This window comes from Hemibagrus wyckioides, linkage group LG10, assembly GCF_019097595.1.
Source record: "Hemibagrus wyckioides isolate EC202008001 linkage group LG10, SWU_Hwy_1.0, whole genome shotgun sequence".
NCBI classification, from domain to species: Eukaryota; Metazoa; Chordata; class Actinopteri; order Siluriformes; family Bagridae; genus Hemibagrus; species Hemibagrus wyckioides.
The window spans coordinates 13,665,408-13,683,084 of record NC_080719.1 but is presented as its reverse complement, the minus strand read 5'-3'; the positions used below and the strand labels follow the sequence as shown (position 1 = coordinate 13,683,084).

The 17,677-nt window shown below is 40.3% G+C and overlaps 1 protein-coding gene across 12 annotated transcripts in view; it reads left to right on the top strand.

The window, feature by feature from the left end:
- Positions 1-17,677, top strand: part of ptprsa (protein tyrosine phosphatase receptor type Sa) — a 214,242-nt gene that overhangs the window by 81,731 nt on the left and 114,834 nt on the right. For all 12 annotated transcript variants that reach the window (XM_058400387.1, XM_058400389.1, XM_058400388.1 and 9 more), the window contains one exon: positions 13,478-13,664. In XM_058400387.1, coding sequence (XP_058256370.1) covers positions 13,577-13,664 — 88 coding nt within the window. In that variant the 5' untranslated portion in view covers positions 13,478-13,576. The remainder of the gene's footprint in view (positions 1-13,477; positions 13,665-17,677) is intronic.

Sequence of the window (17,677 nt, the reverse complement as noted above, 5' to 3'; positions counted from 1 at the left end):
CAGCAGCTTTCTTCCCAAGCCTCGCTGTGCAGGAATGCAGTATCGTAAAGCAAAACAAGACTGGTGGAGCACTGCCAGCTGCTTGACCCTTCAACTCTGAACTCGCAGCCTGTGCAGGCGGTCAGGAGGCACTTTTATGGGGAAGCAGGCACAGAAGGATAGTTGGGAGACTTTTTAGAGAGCTGGTAAAACAGGCCGGCTGCTGCGGTGGCTGAGTTTGGACTTGGGAACACACTCTGCCCTCATGTGCCGCCCACACAGCTCCACTTTCAACAAAAGCCTCATGTGTATGAGGTTGTTTACAGAGAAGTACCACACAAACGCAACCACTGTCCCCTCAACCCCTTGTTTTGGCCGTAGGGGAATATATTACAGTCCGAACAAGCAATCCATGACTTCTCCCTACAGGGAATTGCTCTTGGTCCTGTGGGTAAAGTGCCAGTGGGTAGCGCTGCCAAGACCCTGGCACTGGCACACATGAGCACTGGGGTCATGGTGCCTCTGACACGCTTCTTCCATTCAACAATTCCTTTCTTGTGCAGTCCAGGACAGAGTCAGCAAGAACGACATCAGCTTTTAGGAGCTCAGAAAGCATAGCGCATGCTTTGAATGTTTCTTTTTCCACCTTCTCATGGCTTTGAGAAGAGAACCAAAAGGGGCCAGTTGTTTTTCTAGGCTGAGTCAGAGGAAAGGTGAGGAGCAGGAGTCCTAGCCTCAAAACCTGGCCATCTGTTTTCTGTCTTCAACACTTGTCTTTCTCTTTCAGTACTTCTGCTTGGCCCATCCATGAACCTATGCTCCTTTTTTGTACATGCCTGTTTCTGTATTCTCTCCCAAGCTCGGTCTCGACTCGAATGTGATTATAGCCTCCCACACCCGCTCACCACAACGCTGTCGTGTAATTACAGCAGTGGGGAAGTAAACGAAAGAAAGGAAAAAAAAAAAACACTACAGTCTTAATTCCCCTTCACTTCAGCAAGTCTGCTGCTAGTCTGAGTGGTGTAGGGTTCAGTCGAGTCAGGAGCGTTGGTAGAAAAATGCACTAATAACCTATATACTGTTGATTAAACAGACAATGCCGTTTCTGTTATTTTTGTTAAGAAATAGATAATAACAGTGTCTCTCTTAAAACATTACGATTGTTAAGAAATTACGATTTTTTGCATCTCTAACATGCATAAGTTCTTGCACCTTTATAGTGTCAATATGTTTATTTTACTTTCAACCACTCCATTATTTAAATATTTCAAGGTAAAAATGGCAGTTTTGTCATTAACATCTTCTCTTACACTGTAATGGTGAAGAATATTTCCCAGTTTTGTTCCATTCACAACCACTACTTTATCTCCACTTTAAAAAAAATGGAGAAGACAACTTTAAGCTCTTGTCACAAATACCCCTTGTATTACTTTTCATTATTATTATTCATTTCATTATTAATATATTTTTTTTTATTTTTCTTATTTTTATTATAATCCTTATAAACCCCTCATGTGTAAAATCACATATTTTCAGATTATTTACAGTTTTCCTGAAAATCAGGTTTTTTCCTACATTTAGATAGAAAATGTCTCAGTCGTGGTCATTCCTATTACTATTTACAAGAATTTTCTGAAAATGTCTATAACTGTTATATTTTCTACATTTTACACGACTGTGTGACTGTTTATCATTTTTGATTTAGCAGATCAGTCGAGTGCTATAAAGTTATATCCAGTGAAAAATAAACAAGATCCATTGAGTAGATTTTTTGTTTTTATGAAGCATGCAAGTTTAGGATTTAATTAGAAGAGACATTTGCATAAATTGTTGAATTTCAAACTTAGAAAATATCAGCAATTAACTGGTAATATGTATATAGGGAGAGAGTTATATATATATATCCCTGATATGTTCAGAGAGAAAATATATATTACTGCATGCGTTAGACAGAATATTCTTCTTTTTTGGCTTGATTAGACATTATTATGGGCATTCTTCACCTGTGACCTGATACAGACAAATAATAATTCAAAACTGACACATGCCTGCAACTGAGAACTCATTCCATCCTGCTGAAGGTTAAGGATATTGCTCAAGGATCAAGCAGTGGCTTTTTTGCAGTCCATTTAACAGCCATGTTAGCACTGCCGCCGTTGTTTTTCTGCCAAATCAATAACAGGACTGGAAAAAAAGTGAAGTGAAGCCTTAAAGACAACACCTGTCTCTTCCATACATCTGATTGCTAGGGAGCCCTGTCCGTGTCTTTTTGGTCTCCTTTCTTTTCGTGGATGAGAACAGATTTTGACGTGACCCTTACGGTGACACGCTGCCTTCAGCAATGCTGTTAATCCGATACGTATGCTAAACAGATGCATAGCACTGCTGTGCTGATGTGAACCCCTCCCCAATGCTTCACGTTCACCTGTCAATAGTAGTGAGTGGCAGTGTAATTGTGTGTCAAGAATAATTACAGCGGTATTGCTTTCCCGAACAGCCTAGCAAAATCGATCAGGTTGCCAGGTGTCTAAATAAGGCTTCGCCCTCAGATTCCAATCCCCTAGCCGAGATTTGCATCATTCTAATAATTTTGCTGATGCAGCTCTAAAGATGTAATTCCAATTTCCAGAGGAAATCAATTTCAGGTTTCATCACGTCAGAGTGGTGTAAACTGCCCGCCTTTATGCTCGCCCTTTAAAACACTCTCGGCTGTGCCCGGAAGCCTGACAATCTCATCTTCTTCTTAGTGTCTGGTACTCTTGGACAGAAGCCAGATCTTGATGTCACCCTTTTGCCAAGTACTGATGTGTCTGAACAGGTCTGGAATTAAACAAAACTTGACTGTAAGGTGTCCTGTCTGAGCTGAAACAGGAGGTCAGACTATCTCAATGCGTAGCCACAACCTTTAACCTCAATGCACTGGGAGATAGCCGGCTCTGAAATCTGAACAGCTTCGGTCTCCGCCATCCACGCAAGTCTCGTCCAGGTCACATGCCCTTATGATGAGGCCTGTCAGAGTTTCTCTCTGCCGGTCAGCTCGGCAAATGTGACAGTGTGTCACAGTTTCTACTGCAAACATTTTTATCTGAATGGCAATCTCTTTGCAGCTCCCTGAGGAGAGACAGATTGAGAAAGATTCTCAGGTTGGAAGTAAATCTTTGCTGATGGCCGTGGTGAAGGAAGGAGCTGGAGAATGAGCTCAAAAGAGGTTTTTTTTTATCAGTGTGTGTAACAACCTGTCCTCCATCTTGTTCATATTAGATCCTTGTTGAAATTAAATTGTGTAAAAAATGAAACCACATTTTGATTTTAAATCTGACCTTCGACATATTCTTTTTTTTTTCCGCATGGGAGGGATGGATATTGTTCCTTTATTCCATTAGTCAGAGTGATGCTAGCCAATCACAGGGTCTGTTAGCTCATGTTTACAGATTAGGACAGTTATGTTGTATTTGACTAAAGCTCATTACTCTATTCCAACCTCCCACTAGGAAAATGCTCTTTCGACTCGGAATTCCTACACAGGAAGACAGAAAGGTTCATTCCAAGGTCAGCAAATGATGTCACATGATGTCACCATGGCTGGACATGCCAGAAAATATAACTTACTTCATTCATTCAGTCATTTTTCTATTTATTCCATTTATTATACTTCATTAACTACTTTATCATGATGGATCTGAAGCCTGTCCCAGGGAACAGTGTGCCCAAGGCACAGCATGCACACATTCACACCTGTCTTACCTTTCTTTCAGTCTGCATCTTCCTTCTCCTCTCCCTCACATGTCCTCCTCTCTCTCACACACAGCAGACTGTGAGAGGCCTCTGTGTGTGTATGTGTGTGTGTGTGTGTGTGTGTGTATGTGTGATTCATCATCGAAATCTCTCTAGCGCTGTGGCCCATCTGCAGCCCAGCGATCCTCCATAGATCATCCCTCTGCCTCAGTAAACAAACAAAGGATAGAGCGCCTTGCAAAAAAATAAGAAAGTCGATGTGGTGTTTGTCATCTCCCTAATGCATCGGCATTCACTCACTCATGGACAGCAGGTGCTTGTGTGTGTATGTGTAGTAGTCTGTGTTGATAACTGCTCAGCAGTATATTTTCATCTGATTTGAAGAGAACAGGAGCTGTGGGAGAGAACAGGGGATTATAGACAAGCTGGCAACCCACATTTACACAGATACATGGAAATCCATGCAGGTCTTCAACATACAAGGTTTTAGTTTTAAGCGTGTGTGTGTTTTTGTGTGTGTGTGTGTGTGTGTGTGTGTGTTGTGAGAAGGAGAGATTGGAAATGCCATTAGAAGTTTCCTGCGGCTCTAAATGAAAAAAGCTGCGGGATGCTGGTTATTTGCATGTTGTATTTATTAATACACATTACTAACGTTTCAGGCTTCCTCTCACTGAATGTAAAAGTGATCAGTGTTTTTTATTAAACAATCTCAATCACACTGATTAAAACGAGAAAATTAGCACAAAGCCGCGAGAGGTTGTGTGATTCATGATCTGTTTCTCAGGTATGGTTGTTCTTTAGCGCAGTGCACACACTTCATGCCCCTGAGTCACTTATTGCTTTTATAAACTGGAAAACAAAACAATATGATAAAAAATTCAGTGTTTAATAGATTATGCAATTCGTTGTTATTAGTATTCGCTATGAACAAATATTATGCAACATAGCCTGTTAACATTAAGGTTTGGTTGCTAAGCAACATAACAGACGAATGCTAGGGTATAATGGGGATAGAAACATGGCTGATGGTTTGGTTTATAATCTGAGACATTAAGACTGAATTTGATTCACTAGTTTTAAACAGCACAGCCAATCAGATTGTAGAGTTAATGTGCACGCTAGTTTCTTTGTCTTATTAGACCGGGCCATCGTTCTGTGATAATATGCCGTAATGTACCTTTTTTTAACATAGGTGTTGAAGATTATTTGTATTTGAAGTCCAAACTGTTAAAAATGGGGCTGGAAAAATGGTCTTTTCAAATATTCCAGTTTGGTGATATTTATTTGCATTGTGTCGAGGGTGAATAGGCATTTATAATGTCAGTTGGACCGTTAACAATGTGAGCGTGAAGAGAAAATGGCTGCTAGGCACTAGGACCGGCGTTGCTGATTGGCCAGGGCGGGTGAATTTGATCCTCCAGTTTGCCACTGGGTATGGACCTTTGGCAGTCGCCCAAGCAGGCACCCTAAAGGAGAACGCTCTTCGTCACGGCACGCAATTCAAAATGGCAGCGGGAGCACTGCAGCGGGAGAGATGCTGGCACCTGGAATACACACCCAAATCTGGCACTGAGATGAAAGCCAGATGTGTGCGTGTATGTGTGTTTGTGCGTGTGTGTTCCAGGTGTCTCAGATTACAGCTACGGTCAGGGAGCCGCGAGTATGAGTGGGCACCAAAGGAAGCTGCGTGTCCTTGATAATTGGACAGAATCAAACGAGGAATTCAGACGCCTCTTTGTTTTAGCGCAGGATGTGTGAGACGGCACAGAGCAGCCGCGATCTTTAGAGGATTTCTGTACTCGGATCACTGTCTCATTGTTCTCTAGACAATGCTGATTTGAGAAATATTCATATGAGCGATTCAGCTTCCTCACAAACGTTTAGATCTGGAATTTATACCTAGAAAGCACAGAATGCCTAACAGACGGCAATTCCAGTGGAGATGTAGTGATTTAATTAAGGAATAAAGCACGGCAATATGTTATTAGAAAATAATTAGTGATGTGGTGGTGTGATATGTGTATGCTAATTTTCCTCCGACAGCCCAAAGTGTGTAAAAAGTTTGTTATTCGTCTGTTATATCGACATGTGTGTTATTCCTCTTACATCACAGCAATGCCGAGAACTATATTTTAGTTTTTTTTAGCCATTTAAAGTTACCTGTAATGTTAGGGTTTAGCTATAAGCCACTGCTCCCCTGTTTTTAAGTTAATAACTGCAACACTAAAAACCCCTTCCATAAATGTTTAATAATTGTCTCCTTAGAGAAATCTGTACCATTTCATCCAGCTCTTCTATGTTTTTTTATTTTTTTTACCTGGTTTATTATTAGATTCTGTGGAACATCCATCATACAAGTCCCTGTAATTGAGTTACTATGGAAATGATAATGCATTCAAATGCTACATTAATATAAACTTATCATTTATGTTAAAGATGGATCTGTTATAAGAGCTTCTCTTATAGAACATTAATATACACTTCTGAGAATTCACCCGCGCGGTGCTACAGAGTCTATATATAAATTGCTACTGGCGATGTTATGTGTATCATGTTTTGCATCGTATTTATTCAGAATCCGCTCTTATAAACAAGCTGTAATTAACTAACCACTTTTCACTTGGTGACGCTATGTCATCTATGTACATTCCCCAAAAGCGTGTCTATTTTACTTGTTTTAGTGCTTTCAAACAATTCTTCTATCAAACCCCAGCATTTTGAGTACCCATTTGATTTGACTTGGCCCAGCTCTTTTGCTTAATTGACCGGATCTGTTCCATTGAGATGTGCTGGAGAGTAACATCCACATCCACACTCACACTCACCAGCCCAAAGTGGGACCTGCTTAGTGATTTAGAGGAACATGACAACCTGAAGTAATTTGGCCTCATGCCGCACTTCGAGTCACATTAAGGACAATCGACAGTCCCTTCATGCACAATTAGGCTTGTTTGCCTCATTTCATTTAATGGCTTTTGGGTTTCTTTGGGTTTTTATGTCAGTGGAAGAATGAACACTGTCTGCTTCATCGATTCAATTAGGCACTATGATAGAGGCTTTACAACAACCTTCTTTAACCTGTTTGAATCCAATAATATGCTTTATATGAGAATTAAAAAGTAAACATAGCCCTATGGAAGGTTGAGGCATGGACACAGTGGTTTTGGACTAGGTTTAAAATTCACATGATCTGGCAACTCGTCTAAAAATAGCAGAGTATTAAAGCAACCATCTAAAAAAGCTGGCAGTGCTTTCAAATTACAAGAAAAAAGATTTCTTTACAAAGGTGTCCTTGTAAATACAGTATAATAAAAGTCAATAGGAGGCAGAAAAATCCATTTTTCCATCTTAGAAAGATATTTTGAGAATATTTTCCAGAAAATCAGCTACAATTTCTGCATTTTTCATGTAGTTGAGACAAAGGAGAGCTATGATGAAGGTCTAACCAGCAGTCTGCAGCACAGATTAGCCCTAAAAATAGATATTTGTTTGGTTTAGTTATGAACCTCAAGGCCGCGTTCTTCGTTTGATAGCCGACGCATACAATAAAACAGCGAAGATGCTAGAAGCAGGAGCAGAGGTAGCGGTGCAACACTGTGGATTACACAGTCAGGGCTAAATATTTAATAATGAGGCCTTGTCTTGTATAGTGTTTGACTGATACAGGGAGTGAAATGTGTTTTGGTTTTAAATGGAGAGGAAAAATGACTGCAGTCCATCCTGAAATTATCACAAAAACTGCTCTCGGAATTAACAGCTGTTTGGAATACACGTGAGCGTGATTTATCAATATAATTTTTTCATTGCACAATCACTGACCTATGCAAATGAGAAGTATCAATTTAATACAGATTAACCATTTGTGTTACATTCCCTGCTTTTTCTGTATCTTACATAGCGTTAATGGTCGGTCATATGTACAGCTTGTACACCTTCATGACAGATACACAAGCATAGCTGCTAATTTGCTCTCTGCATTGAGTCAGTCTCTAGAGCTCTGAATCTGGACTTTTAATTGGAGGCTCGTTATGACTTTGTTCTGTTTAATTCACATGATCTGACACACAAGAGACCGCAACCTGGATTCTGACTTCACACTTATTACCCAGAGCTTACACACACACACACACATACACACACACACTCTGAGAAAGCTTAAAACTCAGGAACACAGAATGTTCTCCTATCAAAGCAGAACGCACGTTTTCCTATCAACATAGGGACACTTGTTCCCCACAGAGGTATCAAAAATCACACACACACACACACACACACACAAACACACACACACACGTGCACAAGTTTTCTTTTCTGTTTCTGTTTGTCTTCCTGCTGCATCTGCTTCTTTCCTCGATGCCTATGCTGCATTCCTTTTGTACTGTTCACATTTTCATATGCATATTTGCTGCATGCACAGGCCTTCCTTTGCTTCTTTTGTGGTTCAACACGACAGGCCTTCCATTTGAATGAACACACACACACACACACACACTCAAACACACACCCCTAGAGTGCCTGCAGGTCTGAGCCGCAGGCAGAGCAGGGAAACGTTGCCATGTGTCAGCGCCTCTTTCTCCCTAAGGATAAATAGCTCTGCAGTTTTTATAATCATAACTCACATAAACGTAGACGCCTTACACACAGCACCGTGGCTCTGCAGCTCCCAAACGGACCCGCCCTTGTTTTGTTTTTTTTGTTTTTTGTTTTTTATCCACATTCATTTGTACGCACGAGTATACAACTGTAGCTCACACTTTACTGCGTAAGACAGTATTATTTCTCATGTAAGAAAAATAAATGGACGATATTGTTTGTTTTTTGTTAATCAGATACTTTTTCTCTCATTAACGTTGCTTCATATCATTTCACAGTCAATTTCAAAAGCTTGTTCGGCAGGCTTTTATTTTTCATTTGGATTTCTCTCATGCCGCTCTGAAGTGTAGCTTCTGCATAGCGAGCTCACTCGTTTCTTTTAACTTTTATTCTCTTTCCTTTTACTCTGTGTCTCTCACTCTCTCTCAGCCAATCAAACATGTTAGCATTAATAATGCATGGCTATGCGCAGGATTAGGCACCCGGCGAGTCAGTGTGAGCAGCACTGATTACATCTGACTGCTGGAACTCACAATGATAAAAAAAAAAACCCAAACTGGAAAAAGGATGCATTACTAAGCCTCGTGCCTTGCGTTTATTCTCCACCCCATGATGCCACTGTGCAAAAGTGACTCTCGGCCATCTCGTGCTCTGTGACGTCTCTATTATTAATCTGTTCAAGCGATGATGTAAAGAGTTTTCTCCACCTAGATACAGAGTGTAGTTATGCATCCATTTGCGGTCTGGTTGATATTCCTGGCTCACCTCCATTTCTCTCCACCTGTAAAGCAGCGTGACAGCGCTCCTCCGCCAGCTGACTGTGCAGAGGTTTGAGCAAGTGATCAACAGGAAGATGAGCATCAGCTCAACGTGACACACCACCTGCTTCTTCTCTCCAGGGACATTGAGCTAGCTTTTAGTTAGGAGGTTGCAGTGCAGAAGGATTAGCATATCAGGTGCCCCCCCCCCTCTTTTTTTTGCAGGTGCATGTCTGCATGTGATGCTGATACTGATATTGGCAAGCACTCCTCAATGAAAAACAAAAGGTCCAGGGGATGGAGTCAGACCTGAGTTAGCACCTCCTACTTGGGGACTTGGGCAAAGGGAGTAAACGAGTAAATAAATAAATAATCCAGTAGGTAGAGACAGCTCTGTCTGTTTCAGGGTTATGGGTTAAGCTGATAGGAATCAGGTGCATCTCATCCCCTTGGATTTTTGCTTTTGCAGCGAGGATTATCTCAGCATTGGCAGTAATACTGAAGAAACAATTCCTGTGACCTCAAAATTTATATTCACTCACATTTACACATAGAAACGTGTCCCCTATTTGTGGATTATTTACACTACACAAGTCACCAGCCTTGCTTTTAGAGGTCCAGTGTTTGTGCTTGAGCTCTAAACTCTGCTACATTTGATCCAAGCAATCAGAATCTTTCAAAAACATTGCTGCCTAATATATCCCACCCACTAACAGGTACCATGATGAGGAGATAATCAGTGTTACTCACTTCACCTCTCACTGCTCATAATGTTATGCCTGAACGGTGTATAGTGTTGAAACGACGTCCCATTTCATCATGGTTTTATGATCAGATGATAATCTTACTCTAGTTGTTTGGTTTTTTTTTATATGAAAATACAGACTCAAATACACTTCTGAATCCCCCCCCCCCCCCCGCAAGAATCAAGTTCCTTACTCCAGTGGGTTTAATGATTTTCAGTCATTTTGTTTGACTCTGAGTCCACAAAATATTTCACAAGCCACTGCCTGCTATACCTCACTCCAGACCACGCCATACAGCAATCCAGCTGTGTCTGCACAGGGGATGTAACTGCACTGAAACTCTTTGATTAATCTGCTAATCTGTAAACATGCTACATTGCTACCTCAGACTCCTAATCTTCCTAACTGTAATGTACATGATGGCTATCAAATGCACAGAAGAACATGACTTAGCTGACCAGAACTAAACCAAACAAATCTATTTTTGGTGCTGCGCTGTGCTTTGCCAGTTTATTTTAAAGGCTTTTTGGACTCAGTATGGCGCTTTTCCTCACAGCCACTCTGTTTTTCAGTTTGTACTGACAGCACAAGAGACTCGATGAAAACGTTGCTCTCAGAAAAATCTTTTTTTAAGCATAGGAAAAGGTAAGGGATTTAGTCATTTTAGATTCCACCAAAGAACTCGACATTATGTTTAAATGGGAGTGAATATTTTTAGACTAGGTTATCAATGTGAAATCATGTACGGATATATTAAAAAAAAATCTTGCACAAAATCTTCTCCAAGCCCATTTTTGATTTCACGTGCAGTTAAACCAGGCCTCCAAACAAGAGGAGTGATGATGGCAAGTTGACGAGGCCTGACTTGTTAGATGTGTCAGAACTGCAGAATGGAAGATCTCCAGCAGAAAGAGTTCAGTGTGAGCAAAAGAGGAAACAGCGTCCCGCTTCTTTAGCACTTGACTGTAAACGTGACAGCAGACTCACCGAGCCTCATAGAGCCAAGGCCCTGTCACTTCCTGCACTCTCGGCACGTGGCTCCTGCAGTCCTGGCGCTACACCGCTGCTGTCTTTTGTTAAGGTGAAGCTGAATGCAGGTGTTGCTGTGCGCTTTGACAGCGAGCTGCTCTCTGACACACTGCCTGTCAGCAGGCCCTCACTCTCACGTTGTGACTGCATGGCCCTCAGGAAAGGCCTGGCAAACAAAGGGCCAGATTGACACATGTGTATTTGTGTGTGTGTGTGTGTAGGTATGTGTGTGGCAGTCATTGTGCCGAGTGGTGATCTCAAGGGAGAAAGCATAAAAGGCTTATTGTTAGAGTGAGCGGTGCATAGAGTGCACCCTCCGGGTAGGTGTAGGAAGTGAAGACGTCGAGAGGGTGTGTTAAACGTGTGTGTGTCTGGCGTGTTATGTAAAGTGCTGCAATAAAGTCATCATTATTAGCTTTCAGTCTGCTGAGATCTTGCCCTTAGTATGTCAGGATTTTTCCATGTGACAGCAGCAAGGTTACATTATATTGCATTACATGACATTAGCGAATATCGTATTAGCGCCTCCCTTTTGTTTATCACTGGTTTAATGCAGTGTAAATATTAGCAGCCTAATGCTAGCTCACTAAGTAACTGACACCAGGATCCACGTTTCCTAGCAATGTTAATGTTAGCTAAGGTTCTAGGTATAGTTGAGGTTATGGTATTATATCGTGTAGCTAATTAAAATCTGGAGACAGCTAGAAAATATAGGCTAGTCTTTATACTGTGACATGTGTTAGCAAGCAGCACTCCGAATGTGCGCTTAGCATCTTTTATAAAAGTGCCAGCTAACAGCACATGCTAGCGTTTCTCATCCCGTGTTCTACAACCTCATCAACCAAGTCACTCACAGAGGATTAATAGCAATTTGTTGTCAGCGGAAATATCAATAGGTGCCTCTGTAATTACAAGATTAGCAGATTAGTGAATAATGGGAACTGGAGATAAGAATGTGTGTGTGTGTGTGAGGTGAGAAAGTAATAGGAGTTTGGGCTGGTCTGACATATTAGGGTACTGAAAGAAAGTTATTGAACCCACACTTTTATTTTCACCTCATATTTCTTTAGATATTTGGAATATAAAATAAGTCTGGATAATTAGGGTTATTAACCATAATCATGTCAGGGCACATTTAAGACCAGTCACATTTCTGACTCTTCTGTCTGAGCATGATATGAATGAGGATGATATAAATGCTCTCGTTCTAATACAGTATCATTTCTGCAGTTTGCACATGGACTCGTAGCAGACATTTCACATAAGTTGGTCAAACAGCACACACATGATATTAGATTTATTGTTAATGTGTTTTTTTATTTTTAAGATGCATGAAACAAACGTGTGTACTGGGATTGCCTGAAATGGACATTTTTTTTTGTTTGTTTGTTTTTTCTACCTGCATTATGACAGACAAATAAATGTCTTCACCTGCCACTGCTGATTCTGAAATCCACGTGGAAGTCCCCGGAATTATAAAGTGACACAATTCACTGACACATTTATAAGATGTAGCTCCTCAGTTCTGGCTGCTTGGAGGAAAAAAGTCTGATTCTGTCACTTCACTGTATGCCACTGATCTTGCCTTAAACTGTGCAATTTTGTTCATTTTATAACATTCGGCATGTAACATGTGGCCTTCAGGAACATTCACGCACCTGTGCTGTAGTTCTAAGCCCAGAGCTTATAACTGTCACAGTGCTGAGTACTTTATATACAGCTGTCACCTAGCTGATACCAGTTTCTTTTCCTGACAGTTTCAAACACATGGCCAGCACTTATATTTTTTGTTTTTATAAATATATTTTGTTTTTATAATGTATATATATATATATATATATATTTATTTATATATGTGTGTGTGTGTATGTGTGTGTGTGTGTGTGTGCGTGTTTCCCAGTTCATCTGTTTTTAATTTCATATAAAAATATATATAATATAATTTCATATATTTGCGTAACGGTAGTTTAATAAATAAATAAACAGTAGAAGTTTAATAAATAAATAAATAAATGGTGGCTTGGATAGTGGAGAAAAAGGAATGAATGAAGTGGAATTAGGAACTAGGTTTGATTTTTTATTATTTTTTTTAAATTACATTTACACTTTATTTTATTATATTTGTGATGTAGATGATTTTGTGTTTATATGCTCCAGTTTAGTGTAAGTGATACACTATAGTGTAAGTGAGTTTCCCTGTATATTTAAGTGCTTCATTTTAAAAAATAACCTGTTTTTCTTTAGTTGTTTTCAAAGAAAAAAATATTTACATATATCAGTGTTTCCAAAAAAAATTAAAATGAAATTTCCTTGTTTTCCCAATTTAATGAGAAACAAATGCATGCAGCGTATAAGAAGCTTTTAAATAACGTCTGCTTGAATCTGATATGTAATTTCAATGGGAAGTTCAGGGCCAAAAAGCCAAAATGTTGTTGTACTCATTTAAATGATGAGTTTAATATGCAAATAGTTTGATCATGTTCATAAATCAAGCTTGGAATATGTATTATAGATAAAGTTGCCCTGACTGCAAAAAGGTTGCCATAAATCACCTGTAGCTGTTGTTGAAGAATTCTCAGTGGAGCAGAAAAATAAAACCCTTGCTAACAGACTTTGTATTATTTTTATCTTTTGCAGAGAGCTAAACATCCAGCGTGCTGACGCCCCCAACCCACCCCACCCCATCCCCTCCCCTGCTTCGCGTGGGACCGTGGCTCTTCTGCCAGGTCGAAGGTCATGTGCAGAATGGTGCCCAACATGGCCGCGCTGCTGTGTGTGAGCAGCCTGCTGCTGTCTCCGCTGCTCGGTGGCTCGCTTGCCTTGTGTAAGTCCAAAAAAAAAAAAAAGCATCTTAACTCGGAACAGTGTTTGTTATTTCTGCACACATGCTGTAGTGAACTTGCTGGAGTTTGCTTGTTTTGTTTTTTTTTACCTTTTTGTTTGAATCAGTATGTTTACATGGACACAGATAACTGATCTGGCACCGACGCCTAGATATGCCTGATCACAGTATTTATAGTGCGTGTTAAACTGACTCTGAGCTTAATCTCTGTAAAATATTTTCAGGAAAATGTGTGGAATAAATAGATGAATAAAACATCAAAGGTGTCTCCCAGCAAAGACTTAAATCTACATATTAACTGGCCACTCTCAGATCCTAATAGGACTCTTAATGATTGCTTTATTAAAGGCAGCGGCACTTTGAGGGTAAACTCATTAAGCCTGTAGATAAAACACAAAAACTCGATTAGTAGCATCTGTAGTCATCTTTTCCCATTATCATTACGTAAATATTTCTATATTTCAAGAATTCAAACCAATTCATCAAATCTTACATTGTGGGAAGGATGCTTTTATAGTGATAACAAACAAAAAAGAAATGGGTTTAACAAAAGCATCACAGTGATGGAAATGCAGTATAACACAAATTCCTGCTCATAACTGATAGTTTTGTGTGTTGTAATTTTGGTAATGCGTACCTATGACATTGGAAGAAGAACACACAGCTCAAGTAGTTCAATTTGTAGGCTGTTGCTAGGCAACTGAGAAATATTGACACCAAGCATGAACTTGCTAATGACTGAGAGAAATAAAATTGCTAGCTAGCATGTAACTGTTTATTCTTTTCTGAACACCTCAGCCTGTTATTGCTTCAATAAAGTCAAACCGAACCGAAAATCTGTGCCCGATTTGCTAACATCGCTTTTTCACCACGGCTCGTTTTTAATACCTGCAATCACTGACGCCGAATCTACTATCGACATCGACGTGTCCCCGAATATAAGAATTCGTGGGCAGAGTTTGCAAGAAGAAGTGAGTCATTGAGAGATTTTATTCAGATTTTACCTCACTAGCTTGCAGGTCACATCCTGTTACGAGTCTCTAGGAGATAGATGATAAACATGGGCACACACTGTAGAGTACCTACACTCATCAAAGGCTTTTCTTTAAATGAGTTTATGAGTTGTGTTAGTGCAAGAAATTGAATTAAAGGGACAGAGTCAGGAAACATGGCTCTGGTTTGGAGCTTGCTGTGTAGAAAACCGGTTTGGACCAGTTTCCCACATTAAAGTGTTCACTGTATAAAGTGTATTTATTTACTTCTAAAAGACTGGGTCTTTATTTAACACACTCAAGTGGATGTGGACGCACACTTTTAGGGAAGAAGCTAGGTGTGGAACTGTTTTGTTTGTCTCTTATTTGCCCTGTCTCTCATGCACTCAATCCTGAGTTCTGTACTGGTTCTTTGCTAATACAAGCAGAGAGAGAGAGGTGAGGGAGCAAGAGAGAGAGAGAAAGAGAGATGAGAGCTCACTGTTCCCCTGCACTGACTCCAGGTAAAAACAGGGATAATTCAGGTGGTGAGAAAAGAAAGATCAGGAGAGATAAGGATGGAGAGGATGAGGAGGAGGTGCTGGCTGCTTGTCTGTGTCTTTGTTAGCTTGGGTGAATTAATATTTTTTCTTTCTCTTTTCTCTGTTTCTCGGTTGGGACAGTAAAGCCAAGCGCCTGGCTGATGTTTGTCTCTGAGCAAGTATTTAATCAGTCCAGCTTGCCTCACTGATCCTTTATTCACCTCAACCTCAGAAACAACAGCAAACCTCTCTCTTTTCTTCTCCGTCTTTATCCGTCCAGCGACCGTTCTCATGCTTTGTCCTCTTTTCTTTCATATCCCCCATCCTGCACAGGATTTTTTTTTTCTTCAGGAGAGGATATGATTGCTGTGTCTGCCACCTCTCTTTCTCTCTCTCTCCCTCTCTCTCTTTCTTTCTCCCTTGTTAGTGTTCTCTCACCCCAACTAATGATTTTAGGTTATCAGCATCCCCCTCCCTTTTTTTCACAGTTCTAGGAGGTTTTTTTTTTTTTCCTGTCAGAGAGGCTGAGAGTTATAAGAGCGTTTCATGTAAGGTTAATATCCCAACATTTTAGCTGTATTAAAATGAATTCTGTGTCACATTGGTGTTTTCATATGAAACTTGAGTTTATTCAATTGGCATGAGAACACTGTTGCTAGGAAACTAGGAAACATCGACGCCAAGCATAAACTAGCTAATGACTGAAGCGGATTATTTCACTTTTGTATACAGACACCATAAAGGCAAAATGACAGCGGAAACAAGACACAGCTGTCAGGAATATTAACATTTCCCGCAGATTTTGTTGATGATTTACTAAAAAAAAGACTATATGCAACTTGAATAACACAAATTTCACTTAGCATCAGAGGAGGACAGTTTAGGCAGGTACCACATAAGCTGTAAGTCTATTAAACATATCTATAGACTAAACCCTATTATTCATAATATCCACAATTACCTCAGATTTGTTGATAAATTACTAAACAAAAGACACCATGCAAATACTTTCTTACTCTTAGCATAGACAGCAAAGTGAACTTCTATGAGAGGATCATTTAGCTAGCTTTTACATGCCTGTCCTTCATACAGACACTGTGACTGTAGAAACGAGACAATAATAATAATAATAATAATAATAATAATAATAATAATAATAAAACAGTGAAATTTTTTCCTCACATATGTTGGTTAATTGCTAAGAAACGACTGAGCAACTATAATTGTGCTCAGCATCGGCCACTCCGTAAGCTTCCACTGATTCTGCCATTTCGAGAAACATTTTCATTGCATAAAAAGTCCATCCAGACTTTTGGAAAAATTTGCCTCAAGGCTTCAGGATGAAATCTTATAAACACAGTGAACATATGAACACGTAAGTACATGTGAACAAAGCAGTACTGAAAGAAACGGTCATTTTTTTTACTCTTTCCCTTGAAGTGTGTAACGCTGAGATCATGAGCAGGCAGGGCAAAGTCGGTCTCCCTCTGGTCCACGACTGTAATCACCATTCTGTATCCTACACACACACACACGCACACACACATGCACACACACACACACACACTGTGGCCAGTGCTGATTGGATGGTTTCCTGCGTTTCTCCCAGTCTCTGAGCTCTAATTGCTGCTTAATTATGAAGTCTTTCATACATCCACCTGTTTTGATGAGATCTTCAAAGCATTAAACCCCACATATGCACACACAGGAAAACATTTACGAAACACACACACACACACACACACACACAATAAGCAGGTGGATCTTCAACTGTCTGAACATGTATGTAAACTATCTCTCTCTCTCTCTCTCCCCACTTTCTTTCTGTCTCTTTCTTCACAAACTCTTCCCCAACCCTAGTGGGTATCTCTCTCTCTCTCTCTCTCTCTCTCTCTCTCTCCCCACTTTCTTTCTGTCTCTTTCTTCACAAACTCTTCCCCAACCCTAGTGGGTATCTCTCTCTCTCTCTCTCTCTCTCTCTCTCCCCACTTTCTTTCTATCTCTTTCTTCACAAACTCTTCCCCAACCCTAGTGGGTATCTCTCTCTCTCTCTCTCTCTCTCTCTCTCTCTCTCTCCCCACTTTCTTTCTGTCTCTTTCTTCACAAACTCTTCCCCAACCCTAGTGGGTATCTCTCTCTCTCTCTCTCTCTCTCTCTCTCTCTCTCCCCACTTTCTTTCTGTCTCTTTCTTCACAAACTCTTCCCCAACCCTAGTGGGTATGTCTCTCTCTCTCTCTCTCTCTCTCTCTCTCCCCACTTTCTTTCTGTCTCTTTCTTCACAAACTCTTCCCCAACCCTAGTGGGTACGTCTCTCTCTCTCTCTCTCTCTCTCTCTCTCTCTCTCTCTTTTTTTGAAAAGATTGCCAAAAGCATGATGTCATCCTCTTTTCCCATTCAGTCATTCATCCCCCCAACACACACACACAGACACACACACACCGCAAGCTTCTTCTACCATGTCGACCCTTTCCCATAAATCAAT